Here is a 21246-nt window from a genome sequence, read left to right on the forward strand (position 1 = left end):
TAATTGGGGATTGACATCGACTGATAAATGAGAACGTTGTTGACTAATCTTAGGCTCCTTCCTAACATAGATTTCAAGTATTGTTAACTTGATTTGATCTATGTAGTCATTTGGAACCCTCAAAAAGTCGGTCAACGATTCGTCATTGTAGATAATCGACTCTCCAAAATTAACTTGTCCTTGTGATAAAAATGAAGTAGGATATTTTTCGACTATAATCAAATTATAATCAATATTGTTTCTACCCATTCTTTTATAAATTGATGAAATGAATTTATGATATCGAACATTAATTGGATATTTAGCATTCTGTTTGAGAGGACAATTATAATAAACAGTATTTCCGTCATGTATAATTTTGCCATCCCAATAAATTAAAACTTTAACTTTACGCGTAGAAGACATTTTTTTTTTTAAAATTTGAATGAACAAATATAGAAGATTTTATGTTGTAGGTGATATCAATCATTTTAAACGTCCTTAAATAGAGATTGAAAGTTTTTTCAAAATAAAAATAATAAAAATACATAGTGTAATATTTTTTTCCGTTTTATGACATGTCAAATCAACATAATTGTATGACAACACTGAAAAAGCTTTTTCAAAACGTGAAAAATATTTCTTTTATAAAGTGTAATAAAAAGTTCCACTTTATAAAGTGGAAGAAAAAGCTTCACTTTATAAAGTGGAAGAAAAAGCTCCACTTTATAAAGTGTAATTTTTACTTACACTTTATAAAGTGTAAGAAAAAATTCCGTTATACATTTAAAATACACGTTATGACACTAACGGAAAACGTTTGAAAATTGGATAAAGTGGAACTTTTTTTTCCACTAAGCTTATTTTAGTTACTAACTAAAATAGTGACTTATTTTGGTCATTTTTATATTTTGATGGCTTATTTTGGTTCCCAACTCAATATTTACTAACTTTTTTTTTTTTTAAAAAAAAACAGATGTTGAAAAAATAATAGACTTAATATTCATATACGTATTTAATATCAACAATATATTTAAGTTTAATTAGTCAAGTAAAAAGGTGTTTTAAGACTGTCAATAGTCAAATATGGCTCAAGCGTATTAGTGACCTAAATCAAAAATCAAATAGGATCTTAAACTTAATTGTTAATAACTTTTATATAATTGATTTCTTCCAGTTTTCATCTGATAATATAATCATTCTTATTTTAAATTATCTTTCATGAGATATAGTACTCCAAATATCTCAAATTTCTTCTAATAATCTCTTCATTTTTCATAAAATGTTTACTTTTCCTACATATAGTATTCAATATTTATTAAAAAGTAATAACTTATAGCATATTATTATATATAAAAAAAATGAGGCCCTTAAATTTGAGAGGCACGTGTCTTTTTTTTAACATTGTCGAGTCACCCCGATCAATAATTTAGAGATGAAACTAATAAATCACATCAAGTTTAGAAGTATTCTCAATACTTCTCTTCATGTTTCAAATGTATATTTCAACAACTTTAGTAAAAATAACCAGTTTAATGCATAACATCTTTTTTCAATTAAAGATTTTATTCTTATGACTTTCACTTCACTGAACAATTTATGAAATATTATGTCAAAGTGTGAATGGAAAAAGAAAAGAGAGAATATAAAAAGTGAGGGAACCAATTTGGAGGGAAAATGAAAAGTCATTTGCAAAGTGCAAATGAAAAGTTATTTCTCCCATATCGGCAAAAAAAAGAGAAATTGTTGTTCTTATATAAGAAAACACTTCCTTTACTTCTTAAATAGCTAAGAAGAAGTTGCCCCCTTGTGCCAACGTCGTCGCTCGCTCGGCTTCATATTGATTTGGCAAATGATGTGATTGATAAATTTTTTGGACAAAATTTATTTAATCAATTTTTGTAAATCAAATAAATCCTGTTAATCTTATCTCTTATAAATTAATTCAGGCCGTTAGTTAATTAACAGAATTAATTCGCGTGCAACGGTAACGTTTCGAAAAGTTGTTATTCTTTCCGAAAAGTCGTTACTTTTCCAACATACACATTTTTCGAAAAATTGTTATTTTTTTAAAAGATACAACTTTTCTCTGAACAGATTCGTTTCTTGCTGAAAATGGCTATAAAAGGAAGTCATTTTTCGTTTTTTCAAACATTGAAAATTTTTTCCTTCTCTCATGTATTTCTTCAAAATCAAAGCGACTGAGTCTGTGTGACTTGTTGTTATTCTTAAGTACGATGAAGTTAAAGAAGTCTGAGGTACCGCTAATTCATAAACAGGATTAATCCATTTATCTTGGGAGAGATTAATTCATAACCATGGATACAGTAAGGGAATTAAATTTTGTAAGGAGACACGATAATTTCTGTGAACTCGAATTATTTTATTTTCTGTCTATTTTATCTTATTTCTGTTTCTATTTTGACTAACCTTTTAAGTAAGTTAATAACACCAATACATTACATGCATTGATGCTACTTTGCATTACATTATTTTATAATGTAGATTTAGTATCCAATATCTTAGACCATTATTATAAATCTTAATTTCCGCATTATACAGTGTTCAATGTTATAGCATATCAAACCAAGGACTCGCTCGGGTCATAAATGATTTAGAATGTCAGACACATTCAAGGTGTGGACTCGGAGCTTGATAATGAACCTCTAATAAAAGATCGCGTGTAAAAATAATTTTGCAGAACTACAAAACAGAATTGAAAATAATAGCACTGATACACCTTCTTTATAATGAAAATGATTTGATTAAACTCAACTATTTACAAATGACATAAATAAACCTTTTTCAAAGCTTAATAATGATATATTTGAATTATTATATCTTAAAATAACTTCATTGAAATTACTAAAGGTTCGATTTCGACCTCGTAATCCTTTTAAAGAAATGAGATCATAATCAATAAAGAAATGAGATCATAATCAATATATGATCTATGTAAATAAAACCCCACTTCACCAAAACGCGTATTCATGACAGTCAGCCCAATCATGTCAAGTTGTCAAATTTGGTTTATATACATACCCCCAACACTATATTCTTTCTTTTTACAACTGGCCTCTCTACTCATAATAATAAAATAATAATTATTATTAATACATATATTATTCCATATTTTTATCCTATTATAACCAACATTCCCTTCATATAATATAGGGATATTTCTTTCATTTTCTCAATCTCAAAACATAAAAAAAATATTCATCTTAAAATATTTCTCTTCCTTATTTGAAGAAAATTTCTTTTGCACCTTCTAATACTCATACTAGTTTTCAAAAATCTCTTCTCAACTCTAAAGGCAATTCCTCCTACTAACTACAATTTCGCACGAAGAACTTGTTTGAATTGACTTTTTTTAAAAAGTGTTTTAAAGCACTTTCGTAGTGTTGGAATATAATTCCTAAGCTACAAGTCCATTCAAACAGGTTCTAAATCCAATTCGTAATGGGTAATTATGTATCATGCACATTATTAGTACAAGGTGGCAACAAACAATCAAGGTCAACTAAGGTCATTTTCCCAAATGGCGAAATTCGAAACGTACATTCACAAATTAAAGCAGCCGAGGTCATGCTAGAAACGCCTAATTTCTTTATCGTTAACTCAAGGTCTTTACGCATTGGCAAGAGATTTTTCGCGTTAAATGCTGACGAGGACCTTGAAATTGCCAATGTGTATGTTATGTTCCCAATGCAAAGATTGAATTCATTTGTGTCAGCAGCAGATTTAGGTGCATTATTCCTAACTGCTAACACTGTTTCCAAAAAAGTGTCTTTTGGAAGAGCCAAAATCTTGCCAGAATATACAGAGGAACCAAAATTTGATGACAAAATTGATTTGCCAAAGTTGAAATTGGATGATATTGAAGAGTTTTCTACACCACAATTCAAGAAAATGTTGTCAATGTGTAGATCAAAGAAGCCATTGCTTGAAACTATAGTTGAAGAACCTTCAAGATGAAGATTTGTTCTTATTCTGTGTTGCTCGGACCCTTCAAAAATACATGTCAGATCTTCCAAAATATATATTTTTGAAGGATTTGACTCAAGTATTATATCATTTCAAATACGGTATTATTTTTAAAGAGTCTGAGCAGCGTAAGTTGTTATTCATTCATTCAAGTGGTCAATGAATTTTTAGGATATAGTTTTTTTTGTTTGTGATTGAGATATACACTTCGATGCAAGGAAACGATGTATAAGAAACCTTGTGTTTCTTTTTTTCTTATTTCACAAACAAATTATTGTGGGAAATTTGTATCTTTTGAAATAATAATGGGTTTTACTTTTAATTATTTGTGAAGTTTGTTTAAATTTATTTGTTCTTTAATTAATATAATGTAAACAGATTTTGCGCGTTACCAATCATAGAATATAGTGATAGTTGTATAGTTGGAATATTTTTTAGGGATAACAAAATGAAAGTGTCTGTGGCCAACCACTATATCATTTAAATTAAAGTATAATGGAATCTAGTGTATAATTTATATTTTTTTTCAAAATTTAATATTGTTAATGATTAATAACACTAAATATTTTTAAATATTTAATATTGCTTTAAAAAAGTCAAATCAAATTATGTTGATTTTTAAAATTAAAAATCAAAGCAATAAATACTGAGTTTTTTCTATTTAATTTGTTTTTTTATTTGTAGTAAATATCCTAGGTGTCTCCAAAAATAGGTCGTTCGTGGTTCGGTTTGGACCGGTTATTGATTAAAATCAAAATCAAATCATTCTAGTCGGTTTTTATATTTCTAAAATTAAACCAAACGAAAAAAAATAATTATCGGTTTGATTCAGTTTTTCTGATTTATTCGGGTTGAAAACAATAATTTTTTGAGGATGTACGTATCTCGACAGACACAAACACCTAGTACATGAACAATCCACAAAAAAAGCTATTGAACCGGCAATAACTTTTTCATGGATTGTTCATTAACTAGATGTTTGTGTCTATCGAGGTACGTACGTCCTCAAAAAAATTATTACTTTCAAATCGAATAGACTAGAAAGACTGAACCAAACCGAATCAAACTGATAGTTATTTTTTCGTTTGATTTGGTTTGGTTTTAGAAGTTTAAAAAATCGACTAAATTGATTTGATTTCGATTTTAATCAATAACTAATTCAAACCGAACCACGAACACCCATATTAAAAGATTATTTAGTGCAATTAATCATATTTAAAAGTCAAAATCCTTCGTACGAAAGAATCAAACAATAACACGAATATTGATCATGTAAATGTTACAGCTTCATGACTTGGGTGTGGACACGAATATCATACATATTGCATCAAACAATGGTTGCTGAGGAAAAAAGATTATCCCATATGTCGATCTTTTATTTTGCACCAACAATACATAGCGTATAGAGATTGTTTTATTATGAAAATCCATTGTATTGAAGTTGTTAATGTAATACACTATACATCTTTGATATATGCAAAGAACAATTTCTTTATGTAGACACTAGTAATGTGATATATTGATGCTTGTATTTCTTAATAATATTTATCGACTAGTTTATTTTCGATTGATTGTCCTATATTTAGTTTATGTAGACAATAATATTTATTGTAACAATTAAATTTTAATCCTAACCGATTAGTATTAGATGTATAGATTCTTTAGCATATATCCATTGTTTTGTGTTCTCAGTTAAACTGTGTTGGCTTTAAGAGGTTGTTATTATTTGAGCATTCTGTGTCATTCTTGTTACTTTGCACTGATACAAGTATCAAAATATCATTTCAAATAACACGAGGAATAGAACAAGGTTTTGAATAACTATGTTCTCCAAAAATTAGATATTTAGATAACTGAATTTAGCTTTTAAAGTGCAAAAAAAAATATCACGATCCAAGCTCATGACATGTGTTGTCCACTTGGACTAAACAACCTAATGGTTTGTCTCTTGGGCTTTGATAATATCTGTGACGTCAGACAACCTAAGCCCATGGTTCATATTGTTAGCTTTGACCCCATAGAACTCATGAGTGTTTGTTCCTTAGGCTACACCATTATCGAGCCCAAAAGTGTACGTACCATGTGAACTTGTTCTATATGAAAATGTTTAAGAAGATCAACAGTAGCATCAATCATCATAGTACAAATTTTGTAAAGAAGAGATTCACTGTATCATATCATATCATATCATATATCATATATTATATTATATATTATTATAAGTGAAAAGCTCCAAAATAAAAGTTGAATTACTATTTTCTACACTAAATATAAATTTAATTAAATATCTTAATAAATAATAATATTTTAATTATATGAGGATAACATTAAAAGTCAAGCAACTATAATTTTAAAATATAAAACTTATTAATAATCATATGCATTGAACCGGATAATAAGCAATAGATGGTTCATCTGCCACTAATTATTATAGTAGCAAATTTCCTCAATTAATTAGAATAGAATCTTTTGACATTCCAATATTTATATTTGTTCATCTATCAATACTTATCATAGCATATTAATATGAAGTAATTTAGAATACAATGTTTTCTCAACAAAACTTTTTTTGTGTAATTTTTGTTCTTTTTTTTTTCTTAGGTTTTTTGTAATATTTGCTTAAAGAGTTTTTTTGTTCTACAACTTGTAATTATGATTGAAAAACTAAAATCCAGATTTCTGGACAATCAACAGAAAATAAGCTAATTGACAAACATTTTAAGAAATACAAGCATAACTAAATGTAGATGATATGATAATTTGTTCGTCTCTTAACAATATTTAGGATAGGAAACAAATTGTTCTTGAAGTTATCAAAAATATATAGTGCGTCACATCCAATACTTTAGAATAACTAACTGTCTTACTAAGTTTAATACAACGGAATTTCATAATAAAATAATCTCTATATGCTATGTTTTAAGGTCAAAACAGAAGCTCGACACACGGGACAGTCTTTCTTCCTCAGCAACCATTGTTTGATGCAGTTCGTATGATATTCATGTCCGCACCCAAGTGTCCCAATGGACTCTTCATGCTCAAATTCTGCTTGACATATGGCACAAATCTTTTTAGTTTCTGTCGGATTATTTACTCCTTCAGCAACACGATGAATATTTGTTTTAAAATACCCCAATAATATATAGCATCGTCCACTTTCTCCTCCGTATAAGCCTCTTGATCATCAAACAGTTCACTTTCTGGTTGAGAATCATCTGAAGAATTTGGTGATGATCCGTCATAGAAATAGTCTTGTACATGCTGCTGCCTTAAGGCCCTTTCCACTAAATCACGAAGGGTAATTATGGTTTGTAATCCCCTAACGATGGGATGATCATGTTGTCGTCTTCTGGAAGATATATCATAAGGGGATCGCCTACTTCTAAATGTGTCGTTGGTATCAATAAGTCGATAGAATCGTTATGTTCCTTCCTTTCATTCTTACAGCAAATGTAGTCACACCACCTCCAGTATTCAGCCCAATTCTAATCGTTCCATCCTTCGTTACTGCTATCACTTCATGCATAAACAAGTCAACACCAGTACCCTCTTTCACTGTCCAACGAGTGTTGTTAAGATCAAAATAATCCTTACAATCATCAAGGACTGCATTATTGATCAAACAATCAGACGTTTTACAAGTATACGCAGTCTATACAACAGAAAAAATCTGATGGTGTTTTCCATACGCTCTCAGGAACAGGATAAGGCTCAACATATTCTTGTGAAGCAGCTACACGACATCTATGTCGATGACGTGGCTCACTACCTATAAGCAGTAACTTCTACGCTAAATGTTCATCATTGGCGCAAGAACTGTTAACATTTTGTGACATGTAACGATTAAGAAAATCTCGAAACAGAGTACATGGATGTAAAATTGGAGACATGATTTCATCATAATCGATGTTTTTGGTTGAACCAAGTGTTTCTTATGAATTAATAGTATATTGACCAATTGTCAATGAAATCAAACCACCGATAGGGAACATGTTCTGGCTATCCCCCAATGATTTTGGCAATGTACAGGAATAGCAAAAGCGAAAACAAAATCCCCATTGCAATCTCTGGCTATACCTCCAATCCCTACCTTAACATTATAACCTATGTAGCTCCCATCGGTATTAATCTCGATACTTCCTTGATTCGGCATTGTCCAAAGAACCATCCTGCTAAAGGTATATGGCCTGAGTCTCACAAATTTGGGCCTATTGATAGTCTATCTTAAAGCAAATCATTAGTGTTTCTACTTTCTCTCAAGTAGTTTGGTGTTAACAGTAACTAATGTCCTCATTATTGTCGAATTGCGAAGGACAGACTCATAGTAGACAAACGCCTCCTCTTTTGCATTCATAGAAGTTGGCATTATATGGCAATGACTCAATTTTGCTATTTAGACGCCATTCAAGGTCAGAAGAAGGGGGCACCCCAAGGGGAAGGCGTGTGATGTCGACAACCTCCTGTAATGTACTACGCTTAGTGATTGCTTCCACAGCTTGAACCCATGACCTCTAGGTCACATTGAGACAACTTTACCGTTGCTCTAGGTATTCCCTTAGAGGGCCGCACACCATTCAAGGTTGACTTTACAAATACAAGTATACTGTGGTAGAACCGTCACATGAAAGATCTTTAATGAAGCTTGACTTCCTATAACATATTCCCACTAAAAATTATTTTCCACTTCTCAATCAGGTTTCCATGTCAAGCTACCTAGGGTCTAGGACAGTTGAACTTTTTCCTGCGATGAGGTACTTCACATGTTCAAAGCTACGCCGTCATACCTCCAATAAGCACTAACATACTAATTATTCGACATTTTACATAACGAAGTTACAACTAGCAGCTATGCTATGGATGCTGCAATAAAACAAGAGGGAAAAATAGAATAGAAACTCACGTATTGGCTGATTAACACTATTTCCCAATATCCTCCCTTGTGATAAATTCTTTGAAAGCATCTTGGATCTGCTTCGTCATCATTTCTAAACCATAAGAAACAGAAATATAAATATATAATTGTTGAGCTAATAGTGTATAGTTCAAAAGTTAGTTATTAGTTAGTTAAAAATCTGTTACAAAAGTTTGTTATGATTAATTGTAGTTAGATATTTTAACTAGTCTAGTTAGTTAGTTGATCAACATCTATATATAGTGATGTATAGGTATCAATGTATAGTGACTGCATTCATAAAATTCTAATAGAAGGTTCTTCTTCTTCTTCTCTTGGCCTACTGTTTTTATCAGTTTGTGCACCATTTTTGGTGCTTTCATGGTATCAGAGCTTTGGTTTGCTCATGCGATTGTTTAGCTTTCAGTGCAGTAGAAGAATTGAGATACTGTATTGTCCTAGAAGCTACTGAAGATCGCAATCACAACACCAATTAATCATGCCGACTGAGTCTTCAACCAGTGGTACAGTTCAAGGAGGAACTACAATGGTGGATTCTCATCATCCACTTTTCTTGCAGTCATGTGATACTCCAGGTAGTTCTCTAGTTTCAATTCAACTTTCTGGATCAGAAAATTACTCATTATGGAGTAGATCTATGAAGATAGGTCTTCTAGGTAAAGGGAAAATNCTCTTGGCCTACTGTTTTTATCAGTTTGTGCACCATTTTTGGTGCTTTCAATAATATATATATTACATTCTTTCTCAAAAAATAAATTAGAGTTATACAGAACGTAAAAGCTCCATCACAGCCAAGAACTTAACAATCCTAATCAAGCAACCTTGATTTTCTTTTATCCATAAGTTCTTCAGTTATAAAATCACAATAATAGAGAGAACAAAAAAGTTGAAAACATACTTGAATCGACAATAAGATTGTCAGTTTTCCTCCTCGAATCGACATTACCAACTCCTGCTAGTAAAAAATCCTGTGATTATATCCTACAAATCAAATGAAAGCAACTTATACTAATACACATAGAAGAAAAAAAAAATGAAGTGAAACAACACTCGACTACCTACAACTTTCTAACCTAATCCTGACCTACACTCCTTTTAGGTAACAGATTCAAATTATAAAGACAATCATAGCAATGAAGGCTGAGTTATTTGTTCTGACTGGTGCTCGATTCACCATCTAAACTAAAATGATTGTAATTGTAATGAGAATTATAAACAAAAGAAAAAAAAGAACTTTGTCAATCACATGGCTAAACCAAATTAGCAAAAACATGAATTTGGGGATTCTGATAAAACTACAGATGCAAATTAAGTCTAAACCAAGGAAGTAAAACAGAATCAGAATACACAAATTGAACTAGGTTTTTCTGAATCTCGAAATACGAGAGGAGCCATGTAAATCAAATGTTGATAATATATTAATTGAATCCAGAGGAAACAGGAAATAAAACAAACTCTGAATAGCTTACGAAGTTCGAAAAATCTCATCTGAACGTCACCGCCGTCCGAACGGCCAAAAAAGTACAGAAGCGACCGGAGCATCAGCGCCGACGATGGGCAAAATTGGACCATTTCTCGATTTGTGCGTGTCATCGTTGATGACAGGGGCCATGCTAATCTTCTCTGTATCGTTCCAAGTTTATCGGATGTCCCCGAAGGGACGAACTCCATTGCTTCGCTACACTGCTTATTCTGCTGCAAACTTCTATCTGAACTCGACGTGGGAGAAACGTAAAAGAAGAGTAAATGTCGTTTTGGGTCCTTAAGTTTCAAAAAACAAATATTTAGTCCTATTTTAACAACGTTTATTTCAAAATCACCCATATTATCATAAATTCAGTTTTTATATAGACTCGGTATAAACAATTTATTAATTTTTGTTCTTATGAAAAGCAAAAAAAAAAAAAATTCACGATCATAGATAAGTAGGAAAATAAGTCACTTCAAATATTATTTTTGGGTTAAATACACTTACGGGATACCTATACTAAAAGATGGGTTCATTCGAACTTTATGAGAGAAAAAAATGATACTATTCTTATGTAATTAAATTTGTTTTTTTATGTATATGTAGTTGATGTACTACTTCCTTTATTTGTTTACTTCTTTAGATTTAAATTCCCTTCATGAAAATTAAAAATAAAAAAATTTATTTGTATGAAGCTCTATAAAGAAGACAAATAATTTTATTGAATATCTTTATACATAGAAAATAAATAAAGTATATTTCTCCCACTTAAGAAGATCACGAGTTACATCATGTATAGTGCAAATTCTTCAACAATTTCTTTTTTGTTTGTAAAATAAGACTTGTAAATGAAAAAGAGAAAATTTTAGTGATAAGGTCATTCTCATTGTAAATTTATAAGTAACAAAAGTTCTACTTCTGGTTAATTGCTAACTCTTTAGTCACATTTGCCTAGACAATTCCCATTTAGTGCTCCGATGATGTCACGACATGTATTGTTTGCTTTGACCTAAACGAATTTGTCTCTTGGGCTTGATAACATCTGCCTCGACCCAAACCCGTAATTTGTATTTTTAACTTTGACCACATAGAACTCACGAATTTGTTTCTTGGGCTACACTATCATTGAGTCCAAAAACATTTATATATACTAATACCCAAATCATTTGAGTAGAACACAAAGCATTCACACAAACTCTCATTGTCTGTGTTTTTCATCTTTCTTTGCCTTCATCAAACATTCCTTGAAGAAAATGGGTATCAAAGTGATTCCATTTATTCTGGGTAATCGGTGGTCTTCAACATCCGAAGGTGTTTCAAAAGGTCATTGTGTAGTATATGTAGGAGAGAACCAGCAGAAGAGATTCGTCGTGCCTTTATGTCAAGACTTGTTAGCTAAATCCGAAGAGGAGTTTGGCTTTGATCGCCCAATGGGTGCAGTGGAGGACCCAGAATTTTCATTCATGGGTTCGGAAAATAAAAGTATAAATGTGTAAATAAGCCAAAAAATTTTGTTTCAAGGAATATGCCCTTGATTTCTTTTGGGATTCAAACCCTGGACGTCACACATAGTTTCAGAGGAATTCACCACTAAGCTATCTCATTTCCTTTGTCATTGAAAGGGTTCAAAATATATATATTCACATAAATACAGAAATTTATCATATATATATGGTGTAATTTTTTACCGAGGGAATTAGGGTGAACCCCTGACTTACCTGTGGGTCCGCCTCTGAATGGGTGGTCTTACAATACCTTGCAAAGAGGATGTGTTGGTTGATCTTACTTCCAAATTAAGAAGATGATCATCACTAGCATCATAGCGCAAATTTTGTAGAATAGTAGGCTTGTAAATGAGAGAGAAAATTCACTGAATAGTTCAAAAGTACAAAATTGTTCGGATGATATATTTTAAGAAATACAAGCATAAACTAAATGTAGATATGGTAATTTGTGGTCTTTTAACAATATTTAGGACAGGAAATAAATTGTTCTTGTATTTCTCAAAAATATATAGTGTGTTACATTCACTACTTCAGAATAACTAATTGTGTCTCACTAAGTTTAATACAACGGAATTTCATAACAATCTCTTATGCTATGTATTAAGGGCAAAAAACAGAAGCTCGACACATGGGACAATCTTTCTTCCTCAGCAACCATTATTTGATGCAGCTTGTATGATATTCCTGTCCACACCCAAGTGTCCCAATGGATTCTTCATGCTCAAATTCTGCTTGACATATGGCACAAGTTTCTGTAGGATTGTTTACACCATCAGTAACAAGATAATTTCTTATTTTAAAATACCTCAATAATATAGCGTCCTCTTTCTCATTCGTAGAAGCCTCTTGATCATCAAACAATTCACCCTCTTGATCATCAAACAATAGGCCTTAACACCCTCTAAAATATCAAAAAACAACTAGTGTAAAAAATGTGTCGTTGGTATCTAACATGTTGTCAATAAGTCATTGAAGTCGATAGAATCGTTATGTTCGTTTCTCTCATTTTTTGTTTAATTATTCGACATTTTCCGTGTCAAAGTTAAAATCAGCAATTGAAAAAATGATGTTACGGATTCTGCCATAAAACAAGAGGCAAAAATAGACTAGAAACTCACATATTGGCTGATTAACAATTTTGCCCAATGTCCTCCCTTAAGGTGAATTCTTTAAAAGCATCTTCAATCTGCTTCACCGTCATTTCTAAACCATAAGAAACGGAAATATATTAATATACGTTACATTCTTTATAAAAAGAACAATAAGAGTGATACAAAAAAGTAGAAGCTCCATCACTGCCAAGAACTTAACAATCCTAATCAAGCAACCTCGATTTCTCTTATTCATAAGTTCTTCAGCTATTAAATCACAATAATAGAGAGAACAAAAAAATTGAAAACATACTTGAATCGACAGTAAGATAGTTAGTTTCCCTCCTCGAATCAACATTACCAACTCTTGCTAGTAAAAAATCATGTGATTGTATCATACATATACATCATTTACTGCAACAATTTCATTCAACAAGTGAGTTCCGGAGAGTGTAGGATGTAGACCTTAACTTTGTAGTGTAGAGAAGTTGTTTTGGATAGACCCATGACTCGACAGAAAAGAAAAGAAAAGAATTTGAAGCATGGTAGCAATAATTATGACATCAAAACAACAAGATTCATACAAAATGAAACAACAGAAAGTAATACACATAGAACCTCTTACTAACCTTCTAACCTAATTCTGACCTCCACACTAACAAATTAAAATTGTAAACATAGATATAAAAGCATATTGGTTATTAGTGAAAGGTTAAATAGTGAATCACCTCATCAGCAATCATAAGGCTGAGTTATTTGTTCTGATAGAAGCTGGATTAGCCATCTAAACTGCAATTATTATAATTGTAACATCTTGGGATATATACTATTAATCATATGTTAAGAAATAATATTTATTAGAGAATAAATATTTGCTCAATTTCAATAGATCATATATTCGTGTATGGTGTCTATTTACTTATATAGTAGATGATTTAGTATGTAGCGTTTTAGCTTATACACAAAGGATTAAATCATCGATTTTTATAAGTATAATAAAGTTTTTTTAGTTCACAATCTAGGATGGAAATTGGACATGCCATCGGAAATGATTGTAGCACAAAATTATATGTAATTTATCCTGATTATGGGAACGGTGTAGTTCCAACTTCTTGTGCTAGTACATTTTGTATGTATTGAACGGGACCAAGTAGAGATAGTTGTTTTAGACTGAATAATAAAAACATATTTTCTAAACTAGTAAATGTACATATATTCTTAATCCTGATATAACTATTATGATCTGTATATATTAATTATCGTTTTCATTTATTAAAAGGTGAGATTCTGAGATGGGTCAATATGTCTGGTAAGTTGGATGATAATAATATATATTGGTGAAATAATAAGTTAGTTGATGGAATCCATATCTCGTTATAGAGATTGATTGATTGATATGCTTTTTTTGAGAAACTTAAAAGTTTTCATCATGTCAAATCTTGCAAGTGGATTTACTAATCTGACACTTGAAATAAGTTAAGTAGTGCTCTAAAGGAAATTAATCATTAAGTTAAATTCGTCAGTAATTTAATTTATTGATTAGTATCTGAAATCTTAACATGGGGAATTACATAAGTGTTTAATGGGGAGTTACGAAATATAAATAGAGGAGTGCAATTACAAATTTCTAGTGGAATGATTTGTAATTTATTATGGTAAGAATAATCAAATTAATAATTTGGAATTATTTCCATAATATGAAGTCTCGGTAATTAATTATGTGATCCCTATAGTGCCCATACTTAACTAGTACTCAAAATCCTATTTCTATGGAAAAAGGAAGAATAATATAGTCTTTTCTAGTATTCTAGAAAAACTAGGTTTTCTAGTCCTTTTTGGATTAGGAAGAAATCTCTATAAATAGGGATATAGAGGAATTAGTTTTCTATTCGATACTTGCCTAACAAGTATAGAGAGAGTTCGAATGTGACTTGGAATCATTGTAGAAGGCCATAGCTATTTTATAGATTCGCTTGAAGCTCTGTGTATCTTGGGGATTTGCTTGAAGGTATTCATTCGCTCATGCTTCAAGAAGTAATTCTTGAATTAAATTTCAGTATGTTTATGTGTTCTAGCATAAACGGTATTTGTTATCTATTATTCATGTGAGTAGTAAAGATCCTAATATGCTTTCGCTGTGCATATAGTTTTCCAACAATGTAACTAACAACAACAACGACAGAAGTGTAAGTCAATCACATAATTAGCAAAAACATGAATTTAGAGATTCTGGTAAAACTTCAGATGCAAATTAATTGGGGAAGTAAAAAAGAATCACAATATACTAATTGAACTAGGTTTTTATATGAGGAACCACGTAAATCAATTGTTGATAATATACTAATTGAATCCAGACGAAACAGGAATTAAACAGACTAAAGAAACTATCAATAGCTTACGCGCCGCTGCTGAACGGCTAAAAAATCTAGACTGATCGGAACATCAGCACCGACAATCGTCAAAAACAATTGAACCATTTCTCTTATTTGTCCTTACGATCATTAACTAACTGTTAAATTATTTAAAACAATAAGTAAAATATAGCATTTTCATATGTTAAAAGGTCAAAACATCCAATTTAATATGCAATATTGCAAGTCTAGAACATCATCAGTAGGTTCTAGATTAACATATGCATCAAAATCATTTCTATTATCATGAGAAAGTTCAAGATAAGAATCTAAATAACTATCACTATCATCTTCATTAAGTCTACTCCTAGAACTTTGACGTTCTTGATGACTTGATACATTTATTTTAAAATTATATAAGTTATACAATTTTCTAACTTCAATTATTATACTATCTTTAACATCTTGACAACTAGGTATTCCATCATTTTCACTATCAATATCCAAATTTAAATATATTTTTTCAAACGCCCTAGATGTAAATGAGTGTTTAACAAACAAGCGGTTAAATAAATAGAAGAACACGCAAACAAACCACCAAAGACTTCCCTTTCGAAATGCCTACTTAGTGCAATGAGTAGATGGCGTCCCATATCACCACCTATCCTAAGTAGCACATTCTTTTAGAAGGTTTGGCATCAAGACTCCCCTTTCAAAAGTAACTACTTAGTGCAATGGATAGATAGCGTCTCATACCACTACCTACCCTAAGTAGTAAGTTCTTTTAGAAGACTTAGTTCTTTCAATTCACATAAGGTTCACCAAGACTTCCCTTTCGGAATGCCTATCTGGTGCAATGGATAAATAGCGTCACATTCCACTACCTATCCTAAGTAGCACACTCTTTTAGAAGACTTAGTACTTTCGTTACTTTTATGGGGGGTTAGCTTAACCGACATAGACCATGAGAGCTAGACATGGAATCCCGATATTAACCCCTATCGGATGAGGGATCCTTACTTGCCTAGAGTAAGATCATACTTTTTAGATTTTACATGGCTTTCCCAATAGCTACACCTATGCGGGCACATAGTTAAGGGATAAGGAGATTGCTACTAAGTAACTCATTCTCTACTAACGAGGAGTACTCATCTCAAGAGGTACATTGGAATACAACATCTCAACTCACGAAGTGTAATCCACCCCTTCTTCATATCCTCTCGGTGCTAGGCATCACTCCCCACAGATTCTCAACATTATAAACTATAGGCTAAGGATAACTAGTGAATACCACATCTCAACTCAAGAAGGGTATTCATCCTCCAACCTAGTATTCATCCTCCAACCTATCTTAGAAAGCTCATTAGGAATAGTGAGGTTGCTACTAAACACTTCGTCTCAACTCACGAAGAGTGTTCACCCCAAAGTTCCCCTTTTTGATTTAACTTAGCTTCATTCATTCATTCAAATGTGAGTGTGTGTACATGTGAGCACACCTTGCACATAAGCATCATTTCATTTACATTTCATTCTATACATGTTTAGACCTTCTTTCATCACATCACACACTTTAACATGCTTTACATAATCATATAAGTCTTTTAGGCATACTCTCTAGCCTACTTCACATAATAGCTTCAACAAGCACATTTAACAAGAATAACACAATTTTCATCCTTACTTCACATAACAAGACTTCATGGCCTCATTCACAATAAATAAGTAACTTCACATTCATATAAGTCAAATAAACACGCCACCAAGAAGGTGAACCATACCACTCAAGAGCATTTCATAATTAAAGCTTAAACAACATAACCAACTTACCCTTTAATTCAAGCTTCCATCACCTATAACATTTTACTCAATTATTCATCATAAATTAGCCTTTAGGACATTAGCTAAACAACAATATCAACATAAGGAAACCAAAGTTCAAAGACTACAAAACTAAGCTCATTTAACTTATTTCTTAAGCCAACATTTGATGAAAAGCTTTATCATGATTCCATTGAAGTTTTAGCATTAAAATCACCAACTAACATTAGAAACATCATTGTTAAGTCATTAGAAATATTTTCATGCAAGACCCATATTTAGAATTGAAGATAGAAGAAACTAGGGTTGAAAACCCTTTTTGAAAATCCATTAGAAGGGACTTCTTGAATGGAAGAGAGTTTAAGGATGGATACCATACCTCATATTGAAGAAACCCCAATGATTTTTGATGAAGAAACAACCACCAACAGCCCTCCTAGTTCCTTCTTGAGTTCTACCTTTCATGGTGACTTGAGAAAGTCTTCTAAGAGGGAGGGGTTTTGGGTTCTAGGAAATGGAGTCTAAAATTAGGTCTTAGAGTTTGAAACACTTTAATATATCTAAATAACCCTAAAAATAACTCTCTAGATTCATAAAAAACTTGGGGTGAATTTACCAAACACCCCAAGACTTCACAGAAAATTACATCTTTTCACAGGCTTCAATCGACGATTGCAAACCAACGGACCGTCTGTCCATCAACGGTCCATTGGTGGGGTTTCGTGGTTTGGTACTTGGCTCCATTTGGAGCCTGGCCAACTGCCTTTGCAGGTCTAATTGACGGACCAAGACACTCGTAGGTTAACCTACTACCTTTGTTTGGTCTCGTTGGTGGACACTACCTAGGCAGTTTTGGTCCAAGTCGGACCCTTCTCTAGGGCCCCCTTGTGGGTCCTAGTGGGGTCGTACCCAGATGTTAAACCCCTAAACTAAGTAATCTAGGTCTTAAGAACATATCATACCATTTTCAAGCAAAACGAACACGTAAAACTCACTCAAACACATCAAGACACATGAACACTATCTAAGGCACACCTTTCGAACGTCATGGTCGTTCTTGGTCGTTTGACCTCCAAAATTCACACACTGCCTAAGGACACTAATATAACTCTTTTTAACTTAAAATTAACTCAAGAAACCATCACGAATCTCTAGTTCACCTTAGTTCGTTTAAGGGCGTTACAGTTTCGATCCGATTTCGAAAACTTAAGATTTCGCAGCTATTTTGCAACTTTGGCAATTTTGTTAAGTTTTTGGAAAATAGTAATTTGGGAATCGCCACTTAATTTTTAGGAAAAATCAAGAAAACCATTTAAAAAGGAGTTTATAAAAAAGAAAATGTTTGAATAAAACCAGAGTCTCGGATAAGGGTTCAACTAATTCTCTAAGGAAGGATTTACGCACCTTAAAGAATCCGCTAACACGCGGTTGATCGACGGATTGAAAAGTTTGACTAATTTTATATATAAAAAAAAGGGTTACTCATAAAAATCTTGTTTGAAACTTGAATAAAAATCTTCTGAAACTTGTAAAATCTCAAAAATTAACTTAACTTGAAACTTTTATTCATAATAGAGTTTTAGATCATACAATCAATTCAAACTCATAAATATGGAGTAAATAACCTTGTTTAACAACTATGAAAGGATATAAGAGATCCGCAAGTCATTCATACAAAGTCCCAAGTTAAAATTAAAGACAACTAATTTATTTTAAAAAACTCAACAATTTTATCCTATTCAAAATTTGAACTAACTAATTAATTCAAACTCAAAAACACATATTCAAAACTTTTCAATAACTATAAAAGAACATAAAAGGTTCTCAAGTCATTCTATAAGCTTAAATTATCTAACTTAAAATGAGTTTGAAGAATCATTAAAAAATTTGAAATGCTACCAAATGTAATAAAAAAAAGACTTTGATAAAAAAAACTCGAGGATCTCCATGGGGATTTTATCTAACTTAAGAAGAGAATCTTAAAAGTTATTAGCCTTCACAATCAAATATAATAAAGAAAATATAGCAATTACAAGGAAAAATAAGGAAATAAAAAAACAAAGGGGCCAGCCCCAAGTCCTAGCCCTTCTGGGTTGATGCCGTTAAATTGGACTTCTGAAAGTCCAAAATTTTTCAATGTTTTCAGCCCTTTTAAGGCTGCTACTGCTTTTACTCCTCATTTTTCAGCCTTTTGAGGATTTTGTAACTTTGCTTCAACTGGTGTAATTTTCAGACTTTTCAAGTCTGATAAAATGTTGTTTTTTTAGCCATTTAGGCTACTGCATTCTTGGGTGTTTAACCCAATATTATTAGCTTCCCTTCAATCGGCTCAAAAGAGGTTGACTCAAAGAGAAACGAATGCAAGGAGGAGAGTCTCATTAGACTCAAATAAGAGAGTTCATGCGAAAAAAGAAGATGAAATAAGAATTAGAACTAATAAGAAACAAGATCAAATTAAGAAAATAACTTAAGATGCCTATAGAGATTGTAAAAGTATGAAATTTAAAAACATCTATTCATACCAAAGCTTAGCATACATTTGAAACTATAATAGGCATTACAAGCAGATAAGGAATTTAAAACTAATGCTTTGACTCTAACAAAACAGGATGATGCTCAATGCCATGACCTTCAAATATAATTAACGCAAAATATATCAAAACTAGGCAAATTTCACAAATGAAACTTGTCCTAAGGATTCAAGAGAAGCACTATGATATATTATAACTTATCATACCATGGAACTTACTAAAGCCTAAAGAGGTAGTAGAGAATAAAGATGAAGCGTGACTATCCTAAAACAAGGAGTTGAATATACACCTTACATAAACTACCACATCATGAGTCCATCACATTTGGATATTAATGTTAAGTCTATTAATAGCAAGAAACTAACACAAGCTAGGTTGAATTAAAAAGCAAGGTGAGGAAATGGATCTAAGCTTCTACGTAGAAGAAACAAATAGACAAGTTAATTCTAATTCCCAGGCAGCAAGGAGAACAATGGAGAAATAATTATAAAGTTCACTTATCAAGGAACACATGAAGAAAACAAAGGCATAAAAACTTAAGAGTTTGTTTTAACAAGGTCTAGCAGGTTTCAGAGAGTTACATATTTAAACCAGATGATTACAAGACTAGTCTATATTCATTTCAAATCAGAGATAGCAAATAGATTTCTTAAACAAACAAAAGAAAGGGGAAAAATCTCAGCTTGAGCTAGGACAACTTTTTAACCATAAGAAAGATAATCAAACTGTGTTGAATATGAAATTTCAATAAAACAACACATGAGAGCGAAGAAATGCTAGAGGAGGCAACAATAACTTGATTGAAAAAAGTAGCTCATTCTTGAATTCAAATGCCGCTTGTTTTACAATTACGATTTCGATGCAGCCACCTGAATATGTCATGTACTCAACAAAAAAAAAAGAGCAAGTGTAGTATCAGTGCACAACCACAATGTACCAATAGAATTGTAATACCTATGTCTTGGATGAGCTAAATTGAGTTTGGTACAAGTTACTCTTCAATCATGAGTTATCAACTTCAAATGACCATAATTTTCAACAACAAGATGAGTTAGGTGACCCATGATGTATCAAATCAAAGGTCGTTGAGTCCTTTTTACAACACCGCCAAATTTGCTAAATTCTAAGTTTGAATAAAGGATATTCCCATTTTAGTGCAACCTGTCTAGTTAAGGAAATTTATCAGTTTTAAGGAGGGGTGTTTTGGCCTTTTTCTTAACCTACTAGGCCTACACGTTCCTTCACCCCTTTTTGGGGTCTAAGATGATTGGAATCAGTTTTAGTCATTCCAAAAGAGTTTAGGTTTTTTTTTCAAAGAGAAGTTCAAAAGTAGAAAAAGAAGTACTTTCAAGATTCTTACAAGCTTGAGGATTTTCGCCTCATATTGAGTTTGTTCATGTAACACCTCAATTTTTTTGAGCTAAGGCTCAAACTTTTCTTTGTTGTGAATAAAATTTTACCGAGAAATTTAAATTAATAATTTTTTCGAATTCAATTTTCACTTTTCAGACAGTTCAAGGTAATTTTATCCCTTTCTCCTAAATTTTATAGGAAGAAGTCAGCAATTATAGCCATTAATAAAAATTGAAGAAAAATAGAAATAT

At 31.8% G+C, this 21246-nt stretch overlaps 2 protein-coding genes and 1 non-coding gene across 10 annotated transcripts; 1 reads left to right on the top strand and 2 right to left on the bottom strand.

Annotated features, from left to right (window-relative positions):
- The first annotated feature begins 3441 nt into the window (after nt 1–3441).
- Nucleotides 3442–3957, top strand: LOC107013875. Its single transcript, XM_015213755.2, has one exon. The coding sequence runs from the start codon at nt 3442–3444 to the stop codon at nt 3955–3957; it is 516 nt and encodes a 171-aa protein (XP_015069241.1).
- Nucleotides 3958–6710: 2753 nt separating this feature from the next.
- Nucleotides 6711–10639, bottom strand: LOC107012409. 8 transcript variants are annotated; one of them, XR_003577584.1, is made up of 4 exons: nt 10348–10636; nt 9777–9859; nt 8867–8951; nt 6711–8707 (listed from the first exon to the last, which is right to left on the bottom strand). XR_003577584.1 is itself a non-coding variant. In XM_015212248.2 (3 exons), exons 1-3 carry the CDS (start codon nt 10547–10549, stop codon nt 7367–7369), a joined length of 462 nt encoding a protein of 153 aa, XP_015067734.1. In that variant the 5' UTR covers nt 10550–10634; the 3' UTR covers nt 6711–7366. The 8 variants fall into 8 exon arrangements, 2 of the variants coding, with proteins under 2 accessions (XP_015067734.1, XP_015067735.1); XR_001456030.2 differs by having other exon boundaries at nt 6711–8762; XR_001456029.2 differs by having other exon boundaries at nt 6711–7572; nt 10348–10634.
- On the bottom strand, nt 10436–10540 carry LOC114076607. The gene has a single exon (XR_003577665.1). It is a non-coding gene; the product is annotated as a U6 spliceosomal RNA (small nuclear RNA).
- Nucleotides 10640–21246: the final 10607 nt, after the last annotated feature.

Source organism: Solanum pennellii, chromosome 3 (assembly GCF_001406875.1).
Source record: "Solanum pennellii chromosome 3, SPENNV200".
Lineage (NCBI taxonomy): Eukaryota > Viridiplantae > Streptophyta > Magnoliopsida > Solanales > Solanaceae > Solanum > Solanum pennellii.

Bases quoted from the DNA above. Each gene is read 5' to 3' on its own strand.
- LOC107013875 (XM_015213755.2), top strand. From the start codon at position 3,442: ATGGGTAATTATGTATCATGCACATTATTAGTACAAGGTGGCAACAAA.
- LOC107012409 (XM_015212248.2), bottom strand. From the start codon at position 10,549: ATGGAGTTCGTCCCTTCGGGGACATCCGATAAACTTGGAACGATACAG. The intron at 9,831-10,347 runs GTAAGCTATTCA...TTTTACTAGCAG, and splicing joins GATGAGATTTTTCGAACTTC to GAGTTGGTAATGTCGATTCG. The intron at 7,573-9,776 runs GTATGTTTTCAA...TCAATAATGCAG, and splicing joins CAATCTTATTGTCGATTCAA to TCCTTGATGATTGTAAGGAT.